This window comes from Antennarius striatus, chromosome 15 (assembly GCF_040054535.1).
Source record: "Antennarius striatus isolate MH-2024 chromosome 15, ASM4005453v1, whole genome shotgun sequence".
NCBI classification, from domain to species: Eukaryota; Metazoa; Chordata; class Actinopteri; order Lophiiformes; family Antennariidae; genus Antennarius; species Antennarius striatus.
The window spans coordinates 6,146,016-6,169,616 of NC_090790.1; the positions used below are offsets into that span (position 1 = coordinate 6,146,016).

Sequence of the window (23,601 nt, forward strand, 5' to 3'; positions counted from 1 at the left end):
ATATATGAGGTAAGCTTTTTGGCTTAAATATTGCATTACTGTCTGTCTGAAAGAAATGCTATGGTTTCTGGTGAGATTTGTTTGCTAAACATAATTTTAAAATAAATTTGTTTAGTTAGTCTTCCCAAAACTACCTGTGTGGGTCATCGTGGGTTGAGTACTTGTCTGAATATACAGTATGTTGTTTGTCTATCTGTTTGCTTGGCATGGAAATATTTGTCTATTCTTTTCTCTTATTAAATGGGTGACTATAGAAAACAAAAATAAAAAGGTTGAGGTTGAGGTATTAAGACAGTCTATTTGGGGAGGAAGTTGCACACATAAATTATTTGTTTGACTGTTGAGGTCCGACGTTTTCCGTCCTGGTGGGGCACAGCGGACAGAAGTGTTACATATAGAAATATTTTACTTTAATTCAACTACATTCAATAAAATGATCTTTTCACTGTTGATCTGTGTTTATCATTTTACACACTGATCTAAAACATCTTTTAAATTGTGTATTCTGTAATTCTGTGTCAGTATCATTTTGCACTATTTTTGCACATCACAACATAACTGCTTATTTTCCATTCATTATCATATACATATACACATTTTACAACACTACATAACTGCTTACATTGTCTTTGCTGTTTGAATCATGGGGTCTGAATCGCAGAGTCGGACTGCAGTGGGGATTCTCAGTAAACTGAACCCACTGTTGTCTGATGAAATAAATAAAGTTTCTCAAAATGGAGCAAGCAGACGCGAAGCAATCAGTCTCCCTGGCCCGCGGATGGTACATTTGACTTAAGTCAGTGTAGAGAGATGGAGGCTTTGATAAAAAACTACAGACCAAAGAATAAAAAATCTAAACGTGTTCAAAAGTGCGATAGAGAATGAGCTATTTTGCAGATGTTTCAAAACCAAAGAGAGAAATTAAGAGAAGCTTCTAATAAACACGTAGGAAAGTTAGTTGATGCGGGAAAGAAAGTGTCTCCTCCTCCGTACTCTTCTCAGACGCCGATCCGAAAAGTGATATATTTATTCCAAGTGGTATATGTGCAGCCTCCAGTCTGGGTAGATCCTGCAATGGGACAAGGCAGAGGAATGACAACAAGACGAATGAACAATTCTAAGACGGGACCACCTAGATGCCATAATTGTGGAAAAGTGGGACACTTCCGCAACAATTGCAGGGAACCTCGTTAGGCTGGATCTTGGCAAAACATGCAAGGACAGAACATTTACCAACAGAGTTTTCGGGGACCTGTGAACCCCTGGCAGGGACCTCCTGCTGGGTACTAGGGGGCCTTGAGGATCCTAAGCTGGCTGTTACATCACGCCCTGATGAAGACCCGATGCTGCAGGTTAAATTAGAGGGAAAGCCGATGAAGATGATGGCGTATTCAGGTGCTGCTTACACCTGTGGGCCAGGCCGACTCGCAACACCTCCCAAGATCAGGACAATGGGCCTATTTCACGAAGGCAGGGTTAACGTACCCTGGGTTGCTTTACCCTGAACTTGGAAAAACCAGGGATTTCGGTTTCACAAACGCGGTTCAGGGTTAGTTTGTCTAACCCAGAGTAAATTGACCCACAGTTTAACAGACACAACAACTTGAAAAAAAGCCATCATCAATGGAGCCCCGATTCATCGATTCACCATGACGACGGATGAGACGCGCACCGCAACGCTTTACGGAAGTCAGAGTACAGATTTTAATTTATGAATAGAAAAAATTTGAGGACATTTTCAGAAGAAAGAGTTGCAGCTGCGAGGAAGAGCGACATGTCGTGGGAGTGAATTGCTGCTCAAGTTGTTGCGTAAGTTCTAAGTGCGTTGCACTCACGGTAAACATACGGAAGTAAACTGCTTCAAGAATAGTTTATTAATTTATTTTATTTAGGTGCGATCCAGTGGGGGAAGAAGGGCACGTCAGCAGCTAAGAATGAAAATAAAAACATCATTCACACAGGTCAGACTTCATCATCTCGTTATGGAACCTCCTCATCCTCATTATGTTTGATATTGTACAGTAAGTATTAAGAGGACGTTTGACTGTTCCGTTGTGTCATGGCCAACATAACGCTCTTTTCACGCACATAAATGCACTCTCATCTATATCAGGTTCTGTTAAATAATGAAATACATTAAAACGTTTTATTGTTGTGTAGCTAAAACAGTAAATCGGCATATGCACGTTACAAAAACAGTTGAGAAGGATATTCACACCATTGCGTATACCGATATTATCTAAGAACTGAAATCAAGACCTGACATGTAGCTTGTGTGATACAGTAATAGCCAAAACTGCTTTAGTTCATACAACAGTGGCCATGGCATTGTACTGCCTATAACCGCTTTAAGGTATTCCAGGTTTTATTTTCTGTCTGTTTTAGTCACATGATACACACAGGAGTTCATATTGATTAAAAAAAATGAAAGAAATTAACAAAAAATTGAAAAAACAAAGGTGGGCTAATATTTTATGTTACTGATTGTTCTCTTCCCATTGCTTCACATTCTGGTGAAATACAGAGTATGCCATTTATCCGCTACTGAAGCATTAACAGATTCTCATCCCTTTTTAAAGAGAACTGATAAAAAGAACTGTCCGACAGGATATGACAGGACATCTGAACGCGATACAAAAAAAATTAAAATCTCTGAATTAATGCGGAAACTCCATCAAGGGGCTCCTCGTCAAATGGACATGCTATGTTTACCTCTGAAATACGGAGTTATTTATTAAACCTTACTTCGGTCAAATTCTCCTTCTCACAGAACCAGGAACTGAAGCTGCATGAGCAGCGGTGAAAGGAGGCGGAGTCAGAGGAAACCCTGGGTTTGTGGAATGAAACCTGCTCCCGACCAGGTTATGTTCAGAGAGTCTGTTACTGCGGTAACAAACCCAGAGGTTCACTTTACCTTGCTATGTGAAACAGGCCAGGGTTACTGCTCTAACTTTGGGTTAAGTTACCCCCCTTTGTGAAACCGAGAACCCTGATTTCAGGGTTAACTCACTCTGGGTTTCCACTGCACCTGCTTTGTGACACGGCCCCTCATCCAGACCAGGCTAGATTCAGAGTCTGTTACTGTGGTAACAAACCTAGAGGTGTACCTCGTGACACAGGCTAGGTTTACTCCTCTGACTCTGGGTTAAGTTACCTCCCTTTGTGACACCGAAAGCCCTGGTTTTCCCTGATTTCAGGGTTAACTTACCCAGGTTTTCCACTAAACCGGCTTTGTGACCCATTATGTTCGAATCGTTGGATTCTCAGGGACAAAGCAGCTGATACCCACTTCCGAACCAGTCCCCTTGCAATTCCAAGGAAAAACTATAGAACTGCCTGTGCTAATATCGTATCAAACTCCAGTGAATCTTCTTGGAAGAGATGCGTTGTGTAAACTTCAGTGCACCATTTTGTGTACTCCAGCGGGAGTAATTGTTGATGCAAGAAAACTCCAAATGACTTTAAGACCAGAAGAGGAAATGGTGTATTGGCTTGGAAACCTGAGTGACTCTTTTCTGAATCCAGCCAATGAGTGGATGAACTTTATTGAAGCGAACTTGCCTGATGCAAAGCCACCAACATGCCTAAAACATTGTACAATTCAATTGTTTAAAGATGGAACTAAAGCCAGACCAAACATTTGGGTTAATGATCAACATGAAAGGGTTGAGATTCAGTCCGGTTACATAATATTAGAAAAACAGGGAGCTGCGATGGAGGTACATAAAAATACATATTTAGGCAGAGAATTTAACATTAAAAATAGCCTTCCTCGTGTACCATTACTTGTAAATCCAGGTTATGAGCCTAAACACGTAGGACCCATGGTTCGTGAAGCAAAAAGCGTGAATTACATACAGAGAACAAGAGCATTTGGATTAGTGAAGATAAATCCTTTGTTAAAATATTTATTTCTGCATCTGGCTGGGCTCAGCCACAGGTAATCAGGCTTCCATATCAACCAGAATGCTGTGTTCAGCGTTCAGACCTAAGAAAGGAAATGATGGCTACTGTACCAGCTGACTTGTGGTCAAAACATGAAACTGATGTAGGGTTGGTCAAGTCAGCTCAACCAGTTGATTTCAAGCTGAAACCAGGGTGTAGACCACCTTGGACACCTCAATATCCACTAAAACCTGAGTCTGAAGCAGGAATTGAGGGAACTATTCAAGGTCTGTTGGAGGCTGGAATCCTGTTGGTTGAGCCGAACCCATGCAGCAATACACTAAACTTACCAGTGTTAAAACAAAAAAAACAACAAAAAAAAGGGTACCATTTAGTGCATGATTTACGTTCGTTGATTGAAGTAATTGAGAACTTCCCTGCTGAGGTTCCAAATCCTCAAACTTTGCTGTCAAATGTTCCACCCGATGCTAGGTGGTTCACTGTCATTGATTTGTGTTCTGCATTTTTTTAGTGTACCCCTAACTTCTGTCAGCAGGCATCTTTTTGAATTTATGTACAGAAATCAATCCTATATGTACAACGCGCATGCCACAAAGCCTCACAAAAGAGATTACAGTACTGCATGGATCAGGTAGAGCACCTGGGTAGGTTGATCAAAGAAGGGACGTGATCAGTTTCTTCCTCCCAGTTGGAGGCGGTGTCAAAAGCTCCTGGGCCAACCACTGTTAAAGAATTGATGACATTTCTGGGAATAACGGGGTATAGCTCAGAATGGGTTGATGGATATTCTGCTATTGTCCAGCCTCTGAGAAACATGATTAAAGAAAATGGAGCTGGAAGTTTGCGAAGCAGATTAGTTTGGACATCAGAAGGACACATTGCTTTTGAAACTATTAAAACTTTGCTACAGCGGGCGCCGGCTTTGACACTTCCAGACTATGAGAAACCATTCCAGTTGTTTGTGTCGTGTTGTCAGGGAAATGCAGTAGGGATGTTAGGCCAGAAAACAGATATAGGTAACAATGCCCCCAACCAATTTCCTATTATTCTGTTGCACTAACGCCGGTAGAACTACGTTTGCCAGACTGCTATCAGCACCTGGCTGCCGCTCATTTCTTGTATGAAAAAGCATCAGCCCTTACTATGGGCTATTCAATAGAGATTTTATCACATCATAAGTTGATAAACTTAATTGAAAGAGGTGATAGTCAACCGCACAACGGTTGACTATCACCGACTTCTATGAATACCCGGATGTGACATTGCATGTCTGCAGGGTGAAAAACCCAGCAGACTCCATTCCACTCCCATTTGAGGGAGAACCACATGACTGTGTGGCTGAGGCAGAGAGATATGCTAAACTAAGGTCTGACCTGAGTGCTATCCCTTTGGAGTCAGCTGACATGACACTGTCTGTGGACGGCTCCTGCTACAGAGATGGGGAAGCACTCAGAGCAGGTTGTGCAGTTATTGAGTTAAAACATGGCAAAACTGAGATTGTTCGAATGGAAGAGTGTGTGCAGCCGTGTTCTGGCCAGTTGGCAGAACTAAAGGCTTTGACGTATGCATGTGAGTATGCAGAAGGTAAAAACGCTAACATCTATACTGATTCTGCCTATGCACATGGGGTGTGTCATTTGTTTGGTGCAGTGTGGAAGGGGAGAGGTTTCAGAAAAACTGACGGCTTTCCCATTCAGCACCGTGATCAGATCATGAGATTATTAATGGCAATGATGAAACCAAGATCCTTAGCCATAATAAAGTGTGCTGCACATCAGAAAAATGATTTATGGGTTGCCAAAGGAAATGCAGCAGCAGATGGAGCAGCTAAAAGTGCAGCTTCAGTGAACAATAAAGCTATAATGGTAACTCATACTGTGGATCTTGAGGAACAAATAACTTTTAAAGATTTGATATTGTTACAAGAAGAGGCTCCAGAAGCAGAAGGCCATTTATGGCTTCAGAGAGAAGCCTCTAAAGATGCTAAAGGATTGTGGAGAAACCACAAGGGGCTATTTGTTGCTCCTAGTGGACTCCCACCTTTACTGATTAATGAGGCTCATGGGGTAGGCCATGAGTCTAGAGGCGAAGTGATGAGAAAAATTCGAGAATAGAACTTTTGGGCTCCTAAACTACAACAATATGTTGATGAAGTGATTGGCCGATGTGAAACATGCTTAAAAAGTAACATTCGAAAAGGAGAAACACCTCCTGCTGAACATATTCCAGCACCTGAAGGACCTTTTCTACTCTTGGTCATGGACTATGTTGATATGGTGAGACCAGTGCAAGGGAAGAGGTATCTGTTGGTGGTGATTGATAGATTCAGGTGGGTTGAAGTGACACCGTCCAAGCACAAAAATGCAGAAACTGTTGCAAAATTTCTGTGCTGTGAAATCGTTCCAAGGTTTGGGATTCCACTAAGAATAAGGATTCCCTGAAAGGGGGGAATGCTCCTTCTTCTCCTCCGGGCTATGATGGGGATGATGATACAGCACAGTTTCCAGTTATTCAATTCCCCAAAGAGAAGTGATACCAATAATGATGTTAATAATCTACAGAGCAGACTTAGAAGGGAGTGGTCCTGGACGTCACTGAACTCTTCCACAGGCTGGATTCCATTCAAATGTCACACTAACAGAACTTTTCCAGCTCTTACAGCTCCATTGACAGTCAAAGGTGCTGAAGGCCCACCAGGCCTACGACAACTAACTATCACTTTCTCCAATCTCACAGAAAAAACAGGCAGATGTCCCCAGAGAAATGGATGTGTGTGTGAAAATGTGTGGTTGAAAGTACAAAAATTATCTGACCCTAGCTGAACAGGTCCCTTCCAAGTGACTGAGCGAACGGGAACTGCAGTCCATTTGCTGGGAAAGGGGCACACGTGGTTCCACGTCTCATCTACCAGACCAGCCAGAGTCGACCAAGGATCTGCTCTCCCTCCACCGGCTGGTGAAGGTGCCACTCCAGACCCTGATCTGGAAACAGAGGTTGCAGCTCTTGTATCCCCATAGAGATCCTCGGCTAAGGAACCAACAAAGGCAACGGCCTCAACTGAGGACATCGTGTGTTGTCGTTGAGGACGTCGGTTGTTTTGGTGTGAGGTTAGTGTCACAAAGAGTAACAATAACCCAGAGGAAAAGATGAGTGAGGCGTCCCTCTACAACGCGCACATCAGCGGTGGGGACTCCTGCCAGAAGCTCATCCACCGGTGTTTCCATGGATGCAGTCTGCAGCTTTCAGCTGATGCGTAGAAGGAGCCTATAATACAGCATAGCCAAAACAGAAAAGATGCCATACTGCCTGTCAGTGACTTTCACCAGCCTAGGCTCTGTTTCTTTTTTCCTTTCTTCTCTTATATATTTTGATAGATTAAAAGAGATGTCCTCATCCCTCACAAATAACCACAATAATGGATGTATAAGTGCATGCACACCCTTAAGCAATCATCACCTCCCCATGTACCCTTCCCTCATGGTAAGTGTCAATGTTGGGTTGTGTTGTGAGATAAATTGCTGTGGTGAATATAGTACTTTTCACTCCCAGTCATCAGATGCCTGCTGAGGGTTCAGACCATTTCTGACAGCAATAACCGTGCACGTGCAGGGAGAATGTAACATAAGGGAAGGGATTTCCATCAGTCACTTTCAGTGGAAGATTAAAAACAGCAAAGAAGACATGAAGAAGAGATGCTCATTTATGGGAATGTTTTTAAATTTCTTGCAAAGGTCAAGTCCATTTTTTCTTCGGTACAGTAAATGGACAAGCTGGATTCAAAATGTATCATGAAATGAAACAGATTAGAGTTCAGTTTGTGGTAAAATAGTTCAGGAGATATACTTTCTGGTGTTTTTGTAGTGAAAAAAAATCTGAATGTTTTCCCTGTGTTTGCATTTGTTCTCTATCTTCATCCTGTTACCAAAAAAATATGCAGCAGTATTGAATCAATGACTATAGAAAAAGAGTAAATGAATGTTTAGGTAGATGGAGGCAAGGATGGAGGTAGAGCGGCAATACATTTTATGCTCTTTTGTTGGGGATTTCCTGGAACCCATAAAGAAGCCTTAATGATCAGTACGTAACTTGAACCAGTGCATTAGATCTGAGGATAAACTGATTATGAGTTTAATTTTTGTATACAAGATCTGGGTTGCATCTCCATACGCACCTTAATGGTGTCGAGCGGGTGTCCAGCAAGGACTTCTGTATCCTCTTCTCTCACACCAAGAACCTTCATGTCCTCTTTCACTACATCCATAAACATCCTCTTTGGTCTTCCTCTAGGCCTGCTGCCTGGCAGTTCAAAACTCGGCATCCTTCTACTAATATATTCACTATCTCTTCTCTGGAATTGTTCAAACCATCTCAGTCTGGCCTCTCTGACTTTATTTCCAAAACCTCCAACATGTGTTGTCCCTCTGATGTACTCATTCCTGATCCTATCCTTCCTGATCACTCCCAAAGAGAACCTCAGCATCTTCATCTCTGCTACCTCCAGCTCTGTCTCCTGTCTTTTCCTCAGTGACACTGTCTCTAGACCAAACAACATCGCTGGTCTCACCACAGTTTTGTACCTTTCCTTTCATTTTAGCTGAAACTCTTCTATCACACATCACACCTGGCACTTTTCTCAACCCGTTCCATCCTGCCTGTACACAGTTCTTCACCTCTTTTCCACACTCTCCATTGCTCTGGACTGTTGACCCTAAGTACTTAATATCCTCCCACTTCTTGATCTCTTCTCCCTAACCTCACTCTTCCACTTAGGTCCGTCTCTTTCACACACATGTACTCTGTCTTACTGCGACTAACCTTCATTCCTCTCCTTTCCAGGACAAACCTCCACCTCTCTAGCTTCTCCTCCACCTGTTCCCTGCTCTCACTGCAGATCACAATGTCATCTGCAAACATCATAGTCCATGGAGATTCCTGTCTAACCTTGTCTGTCAGCCTGTCCATCACCATAGCGAACAAGAAGGGGCTCAGAGCTGATCCCTGATGCAGTCCCACCTCCACCTTGAACTCCTCTGTCACACCTACAGCACACCTCACCACTGTCTTACAGTCCTCATACATGTCCTGCACTGCTCTAACATACTTCTCTGCCACTCCAGACCACCTCATACAATACTACAGTTAATCTCTGGACACCCCCTCACAAGCTTTCTCCAGATCTACAAAAACACAATCCAGCTTCCTCTGGCCTTCTCTGTACGTCTCTATCGGCATCATCAAAGCAAATGCTGCATCTGTAGTACCATACTGCTGCTCACAAATGCTCACTTCTCCCCTTAGTCTAGGTTCAACTAATCTTTCCCATAATTTTTTGTTCTGGGGGGGAATTACACAAACTAATGGGGAGGGTCACTGATGAAATACGCAAATTAAAAATGTGGTTTGACAGGAACAAATTACCATTAAATCTAAGTAAGACCAAATTCATGATATTCAGCTACTCCAATAAGAATATTCAAGCACATGTACAGGTAGATGGGGTGGATATTGAAAGGGTATATGAAAATAAGTTTCTGGGGGTGATAATAGATGACAGGATTAATTGGAAAGCTCATATAAAATATGTACAAAGTAAATTATCAAGAAGCATTTCAGTTCTGAGCAAAGTCAAACACATTCTGGACCACAGGTCACTCCACATTCTTTACTGTTCTTTCATTTTACCAAATTTACATTACTGTGCAGAGGTCTGGGGCAACACTTATAAATGTACAATAAAGGCATTATCGGTATGACAGAAAAGAGCCATAAGAATAATTCATAATGCCGGTTATAGAGATCACACAAACCCACTATTCTTAAAATCCAGACTATTAAAACTCACTGACATTATACATTTCCAAACAGCACAACTCCTGTACAAAGCAATACATAAGACACTTCCTGGTAATATACAAAAAATGTTTTTCAATAGAGAAGGGAATTATCATCTGAGGGGGGAGCACAACTTAAAACATCAAAGTTTTTGTGTTTCTGTTTGTGGAGTGAGGGTGTGGAACAGGTTGGGTGTGGAGCTCAAGCAATGTTCAAACATGATCCAGTTTAAAAAGCGCTACAAGCAAATGGTTTTCACTGGGTACAGGGAGGGGGAAGGGGTCTAACAATCGCGTGTTTTCTATCAATTATATTTGTAACTTATTTTTCTGTTTATTGTCTTTTCTTGTATATATGTTTAGTACTTCATTTGTTTATTTATTTTTTGTACTTGGGGAATTAATGTCAAGGGAGAAGTGAAGAAGGGGTAGGATTCAATAAGCTTATGCTTCCTCGTACTCCTTTTCGAGCATGTTTTGTGTTTTATTAGTATCATTGTTGTCTTCATTTTTGTTGTTATTCTGCGCACATGTTCGAAATAAAAGCATAAAAAATTTTTTTTTTAAATCTTGAGATCCTGTTGAACAACCCAGTCATACATTCTACTGCAACCTCTCCTAGCACGTCCATGTCTCCACAGGTATATCATCAGGACCGAGTGCCTTTCCACTCTTCATCCTCTTCAGTGCCCTCCTCACTTCAACCTGACTAATATTTGCAACCTCCTGGTCCATGACAGCCACCTCTTCTAGTCTTTGGTCTTTCTCATTTTCCACATTCATCAACTCTTCAAAGTACTCTTTCCATCTTCCCATCACCCTACTGACACCTGTCAATAGACTTCCATCCCTATCCTTAATCACTCTAACCTACTGCACGTCCTTCCCATCTCTGTCTCTCTGTCTTGCCAACCTATATAGATAAATCTCTCCCTCCTTACTGTCCAACCTAGCATACAAGTCATCATAAGCTCCTTGTTTGGCCTTTGCTACCTCTACCTTCACCTTACGCTGCATCTCCCTGTACTCCTGTCTACTCTCCTCAGTCCTCTCAGTGTCCCACTTCTTCTTACCTAACCTCTTTCTCCGTATACACTCCTGTACCTCCTCGTTCCACCATCAAGTCTTCTTATCTACTTTCCTTCCAGATGACACACAAAGTACTCTCCTACCTGTCTCTCTGATCACATTAGCTGTAGTTGTTCAGTCATCTGAAAGCACCTCCTGGCCTCCCAGAGCCTGTCTTAACCCCTTCCTAAAAGTCATGCAACACTTTTCCTTTTTCAGGTTCCACCATTTCTTCCTCTGCTCCGTGTTTGTCTTCTTCATCTTCCTCACCACCAGAGTCATCCTACACACTACCATCCTATGCTGTTTGGCTACACTCTCACCTACTACTACTTTGCAGTCACTGATCTCCTTCAGATTACACCATCTGCACAAGACGTAGTCTACCTAAACAAGTTGCAACTGTACCTATCAATTAAACCTGATGAAGTTAGTCAGTTGGGCAAATTACAAGAGTGTATCAAAGAGATTAAAGATTGGATGACCAATAACTTTTTGCATCTAAATTCTTGTTAAACTGAGGTCATTGTGCTCAACCTAAAATCCTTAAGGGATATAGTGCCCAGTGACGTAATTCCTTTGGATGGCATCACCTTTGAGGCCATCTAGGTGTCATCTTTGATTACCTCTCATTTAACTCACACATAAAACTGGTGTCTAGAACAGCCCTTTACCATCTCCGAAACATTGCTAAAATCAGGCATATTTTAAAAGGGAATGATGCGGATAAACTAATCCATGCTTTCATCACTTCTAGACTAGACTACAGTGACTCACTTTTTTCAGGCTGACCCAAAAAGGCACTGAAGACACTACAACTAATCCAGAATGCTGCTGCCCGCGTTCTAACCAGGACTGGTACCAGAGACTATATTTCTCCTTTGTTGGCTTCTCTGCACTAGCTCCCTGTGAAAGCTAGGATACATTTTAAAATACTCCTCCTCACTTACAAAGCCCCTCATGGCCATTATCTGAAGGAACTTTAGGTTCCATATAATCCATCTAGAGCATTATGCTCTCAATATACAAGCCTACTGGTGGTTCCCAGAATCTACAAAAGTAGGACAGGGGCTAGAGCCTTTAGCTATCATGCCCCCCTGTTGTGGAACCACATCCCTACCTCGGTTCGGGAGGCAAACATTCTCTCATTATTTAAGACTAGACTTTAAAAAATTATTTTTAATTTTTTTTTACAATTTAGGCGGCTTAGGCTGCTAAGTTCTTTTTCTTTTCGTCCTACTCTGTTGGAGACTCAACATCCTGACTCACTGAGCTCCTCTCTCCTCCTTCCTCTCTCTGACCCTCTCTTTTACTCCTCTTCCTCTCCGGCCGCTCTGTCTTCAAGTCTCCAATCACACCCTACTAACTCGACGTCTTTCCTGGAGTCTTTGTGCTCTATGTCCTTACAGGTTTTTCTCAGGTTCACCTCACATACGCCCTTCCGCTGTGGACCTGCTACTCCATGAAGGTCCTGCTACTCACCACTCATCTAACCATTGGCTGGGGTCCTGCTGCCTTTCTTCCTCCGTGCCATGATACAGTCATCCATGCGGCTTTAATTGTGCTTTGAATTTACCAACTACATAATGGGAAACATGTATTGAAGCGACAACCCAGGAGTCGTTGAATGCAGCCTGACTTTCCCGTCCCCACTTCAACCCCTGCATCAAATCCCCTAACCTTAGCCATAAAGACACTGACTCTATCTGGCTTATCTTCCACTCTCAGTATCTCTCTTTCCCTTACCCTGTCCATATCTTCAATGTATTTCTTTTCCACCCAACCGCTCAAGGCAGATGGCCACCCAAAAGAGACTGGGACCCGCCCGGAGTTTCTTCCTCGATGAGGGAGTTTTTCCCTGTCGCTTATGCTTGCTTTGGAGGGTTCTGTTGGGTTTTTCTCTCTGTTAAGGCACTTTGAAACATCTGTTTCCATAATTAAGAGCTTTATAATTAAACTTGATTTATTGATTGATTGATTGATTGACTAATTGATATACACGAGACAACATTCAGTCAAATAAAGCCCATTATGGATTAGAATTGCATTTTTTGTGTTCTGGTAATTTAAAGATGGGGTTTAATTGTGGTCTACATTTTTCATTCAAATAATTTTCTAAAATCTTTGTGTGCCCGTGTGTGTCAGTGTATGTGAGACAACATTAACATTCCAGCAATTACTTGATCTCCAAGCTCATTACATGGAAACACATGAGCTTGTCAGACAAATATCTCTGTCAGTCTAGACTCCATAAACCTTCTGGCCCACTGGGCAGCATATTATTAGAGATCAGATGAAAGGTCAAACACCACTGACATATCATTATCGTACCTACATGAGAGGAACCTGACCTTATCAAAATGTCCAAATGTTTACAGCCAGTGTGACATCTATGTTGATTATAGACCCACAAGAGGTTGATAAAATAGCTTGTTAACATTTTCATAATCAAATATAACAAAACCGGTGAACGTGAAAATGGGCCAATTTCCTTCTTCACAGCCTGTGTGAGCATTTGTTGATTAGTGTACGATCAAGCCGCGAAGATTGGATGCAGCCAGCGAGAAACACTCGTCTCTGGGGAGCATCCCATTTAGATGTAAAGCAACAGAGAACAGTAGCATATAGGGTGAGATCTAATATTCATATATATAAAATGTCAGTTTTACATTTCTTGTTTCTTTTCATCTATTTCCTTCTGAAGCATCAATGAAATTTCTGTGCACAGAAAACATCAAGAGCTCTTCACACGAAGATCAGATCTCAATTGCTTTAAATATAGCCACACCCACATTTTAAAATTATTAGTTTAGCCTCCTCTAACACACACACACACACACACACACACACACACACACACACACACACACACACACACACACACACACATAATGAGGCAGTGCTCTTTTCATGCTTCAGTATCAAATACCTTTCAGTTGCTTATTGTGATCAATTAATTGAATTCCATATGATGTTGTTACTTCTTCCTTGGATCCAAAACACAAACACAACCACACACACACACACACACACACACACACACACACACACACACACACACACACACACACACACACACACACACACACACACACACACACACACACACACACATAAACATATAAATTGCAGGGGTTGTCACAATGTTGTTTTGTAGTACTATTTGTTGCAGGCTTCGCTTCATGACACAAGCTGGGCTCAAGGTTGTCCTACACTGTTGCCGAAGAAATCCTTCAACAAAGAGTTGCTAGGTAAGGACAAGGTAAAGGCAGGTAAGAAGTTGCACAAGTAAATTTAAAGATAGGTATGGAAGGAATGAATGTACGGAGCCCCTTAGGGGATATGGACAGAAAAAAAATAAAGGTCCATCTTTCCAAGATCCTGCAAAACTTTTGCAAGATCTCGCAATGACTTTTGCGGGACCTCACAAAGCTACAGGTATATATACTTCTGGGCCGTTTTGGCTTTATGGAGAAAAAACAATTGAGGCAGAGCAAGAAAGGCAGTGATTATTATCTGTATATCCTTAACTCCTGCAATGACACTACTTGATGAAACTGGACACTTAATGATTGGAACATGTTACATAATTTGAAATCAACCCGCTAAGTTTATTCACTTATGTTCAACATCCATTTCAGAATTTGATGAAATACTTGGCTTCTCTGTGTTAGGTTCTCATGATTCGCTATTAGAAATGTCATATCGCTATTAGAAACATCCATAAAAGAATAGATCAAAGATCTGTCCTAGAAAGCTTTTTATGATGTTATCAAAATGGGTTTCCTCTCACACGGTCGTCAAACTTAGGCCACTTAGGAAGCCAAGACCACTTTTTTTCATCAAAGATGGCAGATGGTTTTTAGAGTGATATCTCTTCCCTTAAATATTCAGATGGAGTGCTCCACTGATAATATGGCGGCGCAAGCACATGTAGAGGCTCCTATCTCTCCCCCTAGAGCAGTTCTTTTACGTTTTTTGTGTCTTGTCACTTGTCACGTGTATTTGTCCATCTTTGTCACATCCATCTCCATCATGTCTACTTGCCCCAAAGTGCTCATACTCCCATGAGTTTCTGCTTAACATGCGCAGAACAATTTTTTCGGACTTAAACCCAGCAGACGCGGAAGTGCTACATGACTGTGGCCGGCTCCGGAGGCCTGCTCAACCACCGACCCCCACTCCTGCACCCAGCCTGCAGTGGAGATGCCACAGGCGGAACATTCGAAAGCAGAAGAGGGGCAAGTACGGAGGCATTCGGTCAAGGCTAGTGGCTAGCTCTCACTGGCCGGCTATCCCAACCATCAAACTCCCTAAAGTACGCTCGCTGGATAATAACCTGGATTACATCCACCTGCTCCAGACATCGTCTAACTCTGTGTCTTTGAGTTTGTGGAAAAATGGCTCACCAGGGCGTTCCAGACTGTGCCTTTCAGCTAGCCCGGCTAACATGATACCAGGCAAACTCATCAAGGGGCGGGGGGGGGGGACCCACGGCGGGGACATCAGAGATGCTTGGTGCCATTCCTGGGTGTGCACATCTTTGAGGACCTGTCCTGGAGCCGCAACACTGCATCACTGGCCAAAAAAGCCCAACATTGCCTGTACTTCCTCCGCAAACTGAAGAGAGTAAGAGCCCCACCCACCATCATGCTCACCTTCTACAGAGGCACCATCGAGAGCATCCTGACCAGCTGCGTCTCCGTGTGGTACGGCGCCTGCACTGTTTCCTGCCGCAAGACCCTGCAGCGCATCGTGAGAGCAGCTGAAAAGATCACTGGTGTCTCTCTCCCTTCCCTTACAGACATTTATAACACCCGCCTCACCCGCAAAGCCATCAGCATTACAGGTGATCCCACCCACCCCCTCAGCCTGCTGCTATCAGGTAGGAGACTGCAGAGTCTGCGGGCCAAAATCAGCAGGCTCAGGGACAGTTTCACCAGGTGGTCAGGAGGCTCAACTCCCTCCCCTCCCTCCCAACTCAGGGACTGCGCACACATCACTTCTCCTACGGGATTACAGAGTGTATGGAGATGTTTACCATCCCTTGTGTTTTGTCTTATGCTTTGTGCTATACTGTCTGTCGTGCTTCCTGTTGTACTGCCTGAGTTGTACTGCCTGAGTTGTCCTGCCTGTTGTACTGCCTGTTGCACTGCCTGTTGACTGTGGGTCTGGGAGGACTGCAATTCCATCTGTGCTGTATGTCTTGCATATATGATAGATTTCACAATAAAGCTGACTTTGACTTTATGGAGGTTGTTTGATATGATCCTTGCCCAACCACTTACCTTCAGATCACACACACACACACACACACACACACACACACACACACACACACACACACACACACACACACACACACACACACACACACACACACACACACACACACACACACACACACACACTGATATTAATTTATCATGCCCATGTCTCACCTGTTTGGACCTATTCAGTTTCAGTTTAATATAGCCATTCTCTATGTTTATATTCATTCTGTAGAGAGAAAACAGGACAGAAAACAATATCAAATCCAATTCCAAAGATTTTACCTCTGCTTTTTGTTTGTTTTTGCATTTTTTTCTTATTTTCTTAAAAATATATCTTCAGAAAATTGTTAATGTGTACTGAACAGATATACACAGTAATATATTCCACAATATCTACTGCTGCCAGCCTTACTGAGTATGTGCTTCTCTTCAATCCTTGTTACCTTGACACAACTGTTTAGGGTTTGAAGTACATAAAGGAAAAGGAGGCACAGGTCAAGAAGAAACGCTGACCTGGCAGGGAAAGAAGATCCCAAGAGAGGGAGGCAATGAAATACTCACAAAAACTGATAAACACACAGTCTCACAAACCATGCTAGTTATACCAGGACAGGTTATAATCGTTTCTCACACTAATTATTGATCAAAATAATAATTTGTTTTGTTCCTTACACAAGTATTTCTGTACTCCAAATAGTGCCAGAAAAAAGAGCCTTTTGGGACAGCATGAGAGGTATCATATATGCATAGTTAAAGATCAGCTTCCACGCACTGAGTTAGTCCATGCTGGCGAACATACTGCCACAACAGGTCAAGGCCTTTGTAAAGCTGGAAAACTTTCAATGTGACCTTTTGTCATTACTGAAATGCCTCAAACAGATCTTTCTTGAGTTCCACACATCAAAGACATTGTACTATTGTACAACATTTGATGTTCTTTGTGGAAGTTTATTATTGCTTTTATAATCATATGTTACCGATTGCTTGTTTCCGTGTTGATTCTTATCTCTAGGCTTGTTAAGAAAATTTATGATGCACTCTACCCCACTTAAGTTAGACACCCACATACTTGTCACTAATGATTTGCTACTGGATTAAACTTTTAAATTAAATGAAATTTTAATTATCTAATCAACCAGGTGTTTAATTGTTTTTTCTAAGGACAGAAAATTGTCTGTCCAGAGTCAGGGTCTAAACTCATGGATTTTGTAGGTGTAAGAGGTCACAATGGCACACTCCTGTAAGAGATAGATGAATTGTTCTATAGCTCACTCACTTCCTCAAACACAGTACTGTTAGTATGAACTGATTCCAAAGCTTTGAATAAAATTTCAAAAACAAAGCTTAGTTTTAGAAGTCTTAATTCTCTTAGTGATTGCCTTATTAATTAGCAGAAATACATTTTCCATGACACTTTCTATCCTCATGCAAACTAAATGAAATTTTTAAAAAAAACATCCATGACTAAACTGGAGGATTGCTGTGAAGCTTCTCACTTGATTTCCTATCTGGACTTGTAAATTTTTTTTTTTTTTATCACTCTGATGTTGCTTGTCTCTCAGGACAGAACATCAGAACATCCTCGATTACAATCTTCACAAAACCAATAATGGTGAAGCTTGCCTTACCAAGGTTTACATGAGGTTTCCTCAAAGAAAGGTGGGGCTAAACTATTTTATACAACAAGAGCTGAATCAGAGGTAGCATAAACACCTGATCGGATCCTTCACAGGAAATTTTGCAAATGATTATTAATAAGAATTCCTCAAGATTTCAAGTGTAATCAATTGTTCTGCTATGGCTTTTTAAGGATGAAAATTACACTTCTTTTGGTTAAATAAACAGGTTTTATTATTACATTGGTCTGCAAGAAAAAAACAATTCATTCTGTTTAGCCTCCTATGAACTGAGCTGGATAAATATACAACTTTTATTTGATTTTTTTTTTTTTGGATGTAGTTCTTAATATTCTGAATTATAAATAAGTAGTTTTCAATTAAATTTGCTGTTTTCACCTTCAGTGTCCGTGTTTTGTTGCTGGAATTATGGCAAATTATGAATTCCAAAAACTTCTTCTTTTCCTTTCGGCTTTTCCCTTCAGGGGTCGCCACAGCGAATCAATTTCCTCCATCTAGCCCTGTCCTTTGAATCCTCTTCTCTCACACCAACTACCTTCATGTCTTCCCTCATTACATCCATAAACCTCCTCTTTGGTCTTCCTCTAGGCCTCCTGCCTGGCAGTTCAAAACTCAGCATCCTTCTACCAATATATTCACTATCTCTCCTCTGGACATGTCCAAACCATCTCAGTCTGGCCTCTCTGACTTTATCTCCAAAACCTCCAACATGTGCTGTCCCTCTGATGTACTCATTCCTGATCCCATCCTTCCTGGTCACTCCCAGAGAGAACCTCAGCATCTTCATCTCTGCTACCTTCAGCTCTGTCTCCTGTCTTTTCCTCAGTGACACTGTCTCTAGACCAAACAACATCGCTGGTCTCACCACAGTTTTGTACACCTTTCCCTTCATTTTAGCTGAAACTCTTCTATCACACATCACACCTGACACTTTCCTCCACCCGTTCCATCCTGCCTGGACACGCTTCTTCACCTCTTTTCCACACTCTCCATTGCTCTGGACTGTTGAGCCTAAGTACTTAAAATCCTCCACCTTCTTGATCTCTTCTCCCTCTAACCTCACTCTTCCACTTGGGTCCCTCTCATTCACACACATGTACTCTGTCTTACTGCGGCTAACCTTCATTCCTCTCCTTTCCAGGACAAACCTCCACCTCTCTAGCTTCTCCTCCACCTGTTCCCTGCTCTCACTGCAGATCACAATGTCATCTGCAAACATCATAGTCCATGGAGATTCCTGTCTAACCTCGTCTGTCAGCCTGTCCATCACCATAGCAAACAAGAAGGGGCTCAGAGCTGATCCCTGATGCAGTCCCACCTCCACCTTGAACTCCTCTGTCACACCTACAGCACACCTCACCACTGTCTTACAGTCTTCATACATGTCCTGCACCGTTCTAACATACTTCTCTGCCACTCCAGACTTCCTCATACAATACCACCTTCCTAATACAATACCACTATGAATTCTAAAAACACATTTCTTAAAACAAAACAATAAAACATAAATAATGTGATAAATTAGTTCTTTCCAGCTGTGAAGTTCCTATTATGGAGGTGTGAAAACAAAATGAAATAGAATAAAATGATATAATGTAACTAACTGGAACCCGTGGAAATTTCACGATAAAACAATAATACCAGAATTCTTTTGTTTTATTTTTTTTTCTTCGCCGTCACAAGAAAACAGACCGCTGTGTCCGAGACGAAGCCGTAACGGCTCTGCAGGCGTGGGATGAACGAACGCGAAGACGAAGGCCGCTTCGGTGTTACGGTCTGGCCATCCGGGTAGACGCCCGCTTCGTGAGTTCGGTCCTGGTGAATAAAGCATCTGGGCTCCCTACACGACAACGTGAGGTCCGTCAGAATCAAAGAATATAACCTGCTATGTTTGACAGAGCCAAAACGGCTCCGTAAGTGGGAGATATAGACAAATGTGAAGACCGGAGCTAACGTGGCCAGTGTCACGAACTTCCGGGTAGCCAGAAGCATGACAGCGTGAGGTGTTCAAGTGATCTTATTCAATTATATAGGTGGGGAGATAATAGTCCAGCTGCCAATTTCATACGGAAAAATTAAAATATTAAGAGTAAAGCAATGTTATAAATAATGAATGAAACAATTCTTTGGATAATGTGCACACACACACACACACACACACACAGACACACACACACACACACACACACACACACACACACACACACACACGCACGAACGCACACGCAAACACATGCACACTCACACACACACACGAAGACATACAAACATGTACAACAATTTAATTTGGCCAGAAGACAAGAGAAAAACTGTGAATGTATGAATTGACTTATTATTGTCTGTAAAATAAGAAAAGTCTAACAATATGAGTTAATATGCATAATTTTAAGTCTCAAAGGAACTCTTTTCATCTTATATTCAGGGCTGCTGTGATGGAGATATGGGGACACTATTGCATCAATCAATGTGGGAACCCAGTAATGAAATGTACATTAATATGCAACAGTAAATGTCATCCATGATTGATAACAGCAGCAAGGCTGCTTGAAAATGTAACAAACATTCCTGATACAGTATGGATGATACTGTTAATCTTTATTATATGAAACAAGTATGCTTTGCGCACCACTGGCTTTCACACAGCCACCTGCTGCATACTAATTTAACCATCTGTATGAAAAGATTGTTACGTATTATCCCAGTCTTTGAATGCAGCTGTTTTTTACCATAACGTTTCCTAAATTCTCACATAAATCTTCCCTCAAGGGTCAGCTGTGGCTTAGATGGTTAATGTTAGATGGTTGGTGGTTTGAATCCTGTTCCATCCTATTCATTCTCTCTTCTTTGTCTGTTAAAGTGCTTTGAAATGTCTGCTGATGTGATTAAGTTTGATTGATTATGTCTAGGGCAACACACGTGCTTCCATAGTGTCACGTTTGTGTATGGTGTATGAATGTCAGGTTATCATTCAAAACAGGAAATGGTTCTCAAATGACCCACCTGGTTAAATGAAATAAAAACATTGTTTTTAATTAAATATGGTTGAACTTTTACATAGAGAATAGATAAACTCAATTTTGAGTCAGTTTGAAAGAGACGGTGGATCAACTTTTTCGGAACATATTGATTATTTATATCCATATCCTGACCTCTGTTATGTCCCAAAAGATTTATTTATTTAATCCACACCATTTTAACCTTTCCTGGAGCCTTAGCTGTGGTTTTCGTTGCCTAATTCCAACCTAAGCAATGTATTACTTGCAGTCTGATTGCCTAACCCGCACCAAAAAAGGGTTCCTGTCGGGAATATCTCTGCCAACACCTGCATATTCTATATGTATGGGGGCTCTCCCCTGTTTACAGATAATGTGGGTAATTCTGCAAGACACACCAGATTAGCTATTTAGCACACAATCTGTAAAAATGCTCATCTCTGGATGCTGTACCATATTTTTTTCTGAGGATTCTGAACAGATTAAACACCTTCAATGTAGAACTGTGTTGAAAGTTGTGTGTCAGTACACATATGTATACTGATACACAATAATTTGTGTCAATACACATATGTGTAGTGACTGTACTGTATAGCTCCTATATAGCTACTATATAGCAAACATAGCACTCCCATAGTTCTATCATTTATCAATTTATGCGTCTTCTGCAGAGATCTGTAGTCAAAACTATATGTACCACCAAATAAAGAAAAGCAATTAAACTTGCTTTACTTTGGTTGAAGACGTTTCACCCCTCTTAAATTCTCCTTGACTGGGAGAGAGTACAGGTAATCCCATTGGAGAAGAAAACAAAAAACGACGAAAAGTCTTGTTAAGAGTTGTTTCTATTCAAAAGAGGGTAGTTGTCCCACCCACACTCATGTGAGCTCTTATGTGTGAATGGTGTGAATGGTAGTTGTGGTTTCTGGGGGTGGAAGTCAATACTGTACTATGGGTGGCTGATAGATGGTGCTTTAATCCTCTTCTGTTCAGAGATCGTTTCTCCAGATTGACAAAAGTGTTTTCTTTAACTCCTCTTTCAAACTATCTTTCTCCCCTGGCTGAAACTTGGACATTACTGTCCTCAAAAGAGCCGTAGAACCATGAGTGTGCTTGAGGCCAGAGTCCAAAAATGAAAGCCAGCAGCAATAAATAATCTTGCTGTAAATTACAGTTGATCGTGGGCAATTCGCTGGGGGTTGATAAATGAAGTGAAGCACTTCCATGTTGTTTCCCTGTACAGCACCAACTACTGAAAACTGAAGGAGTACTGTTTCCAACAATGATAAATCTGACAGGATTGTAAGACACAAAAAAACAACAACACTTAAAGATTAGTAACAAATGCAACCATGCTAGAGTGTAATCACCTGATGTGCAGATTCACATATTTACAGTGCAACATAGGGCACAGGACACAAAAAACTAGTTGGATACACTTAGGAAGTCTGCATGTTAGGTAAGTAGGTAGGTCATGCCATCATGCCCCCTCTCTTATGAATATACATATACTTTTGAAAAAATTAAATGTTTCAAAAACACATTGTGTGTGAAGTGAAGTGAACTCTCCAAAACAAAGAATAAATAAAAGATAGAATAACAAGGAGTCTGATGAACAAGTTGCACCTCGCACCATAGCCTCTGAGTGTCGTAATACATGGTCCCCGACCTGTTTTGCACCACGGATCTGTTTAACGTCGGACAGTATTTTCACAGACCAGCCTTGATGGTGTAGCGAATAAATACAACAAAATAAAATGATACAACTGGCAAAAATAAAAAAAATTTGTAAACATAATCATAATCGAGAATTCATCGTCCCAATGTTTGTCTTTTGTTTATTTTGTTAGCTTGGGAGTTTCTATTTAAATGTGGTTATGTATTCTGTGTTACAGGCCGGAGCAGCTCCTTTCAGAAGGTGGTCAAGTGACCGAGGCAAGCATCTTGACAAGCATTAAGAGTGACTCATAGACAGATGTGGAGGAGAGAATGTGGTCATTTTCCAAAACAAAACATTATTCAGAATTTGCTAATGAATAAAACAGAAATAATGTACGCTATCTATTCTTTCTGTGCAGTCAGGCACCAGACTGGTACCAGCATGCAGCCCACGGACTAGTACCAGCATGCAGCCCAGGTGCTGGAGGCCAATGTTGTAAAGCACTGTATAGATATGGCTAGTTTACTATCTAATAGGCAGCTGAATACACCAAAGGAGGCATCACAACTCCTTACAAGACTCATGTACAAGGCTAACAGTGCATTAATAACATTAAGAACTAATTGTAGCTCTGGAAATCATCTCTGGAGGCCAACTCCAAGATTATCACACAAGTCACCATCAAGCGCAAAACATACAGCATACCATGTGCTGTTTTGAATAGCCTTATACCCCTTAACCCACACCATTGCAAAGATTCGACATATAATATCAAGCTATATGAAAAGTTAATGCAGGCATTGATCCTTCTAACAAGAATCTACAGCATGGAGATTCATAACCAGTCAATCATGGTGGTAAAGTGGGGTACGGCAGTCAGCCTTGAAGGGATAACAGACATGCAGGGCAATTATAAATACCTGCACATCCATCAGTTCATTAGCAACCACACTAAGACAGTTGATTAGTCACAGTGAAATATCTTCAGATTATGAGGGGAGTGTGTTGAGAAGCTAGGTCATTGGCAGGAATAAGATGCAAACTATCAACATCAGTGATGTGCGGTGAGGTTCATGGTTGGTGAGGCACAGACTTAATCATAATCAGATGAAGATGTGTATGATCATATGAACCTACAGTGTAGCTTATTCACCATTTAATAGGCAACAGTAAGTGGGTTATTTTTAAAGTCTCATAGCAGAATTATTTACACACACAAGCACATTTGATTGA

At 41.5% G+C, this 23,601-nt stretch overlaps 1 protein-coding gene across 1 annotated transcript in view; it reads left to right on the top strand.

Annotated features, from left to right (window-relative positions):
* Positions 1 to 4,491: 4,491 nt before the first annotated feature.
* LOC137608832 (leucine-rich repeat transmembrane neuronal protein 4-like) overlaps positions 4,492 to 23,601 on the top strand; it is a 95,603-nt gene continuing 76,493 nt past the window's right edge. Inside the window, exons 1-7 of the mRNA XM_068335422.1 lie at positions 4,492 to 4,550; positions 5,183 to 5,475; positions 6,818 to 7,013; positions 14,898 to 15,123; positions 15,354 to 15,509; positions 15,610 to 15,690; positions 19,399 to 19,567. Of these exons, the coding sequence (XP_068191523.1) occupies positions 4,492 to 4,550; positions 5,183 to 5,475; positions 6,818 to 7,013; positions 14,898 to 15,123; positions 15,354 to 15,509; positions 15,610 to 15,690; positions 19,399 to 19,567 (1,180 nt within the window). The remainder of the gene's footprint in view (positions 4,551 to 5,182; positions 5,476 to 6,817; positions 7,014 to 14,897; positions 15,124 to 15,353; positions 15,510 to 15,609; positions 15,691 to 19,398; positions 19,568 to 23,601) is intronic.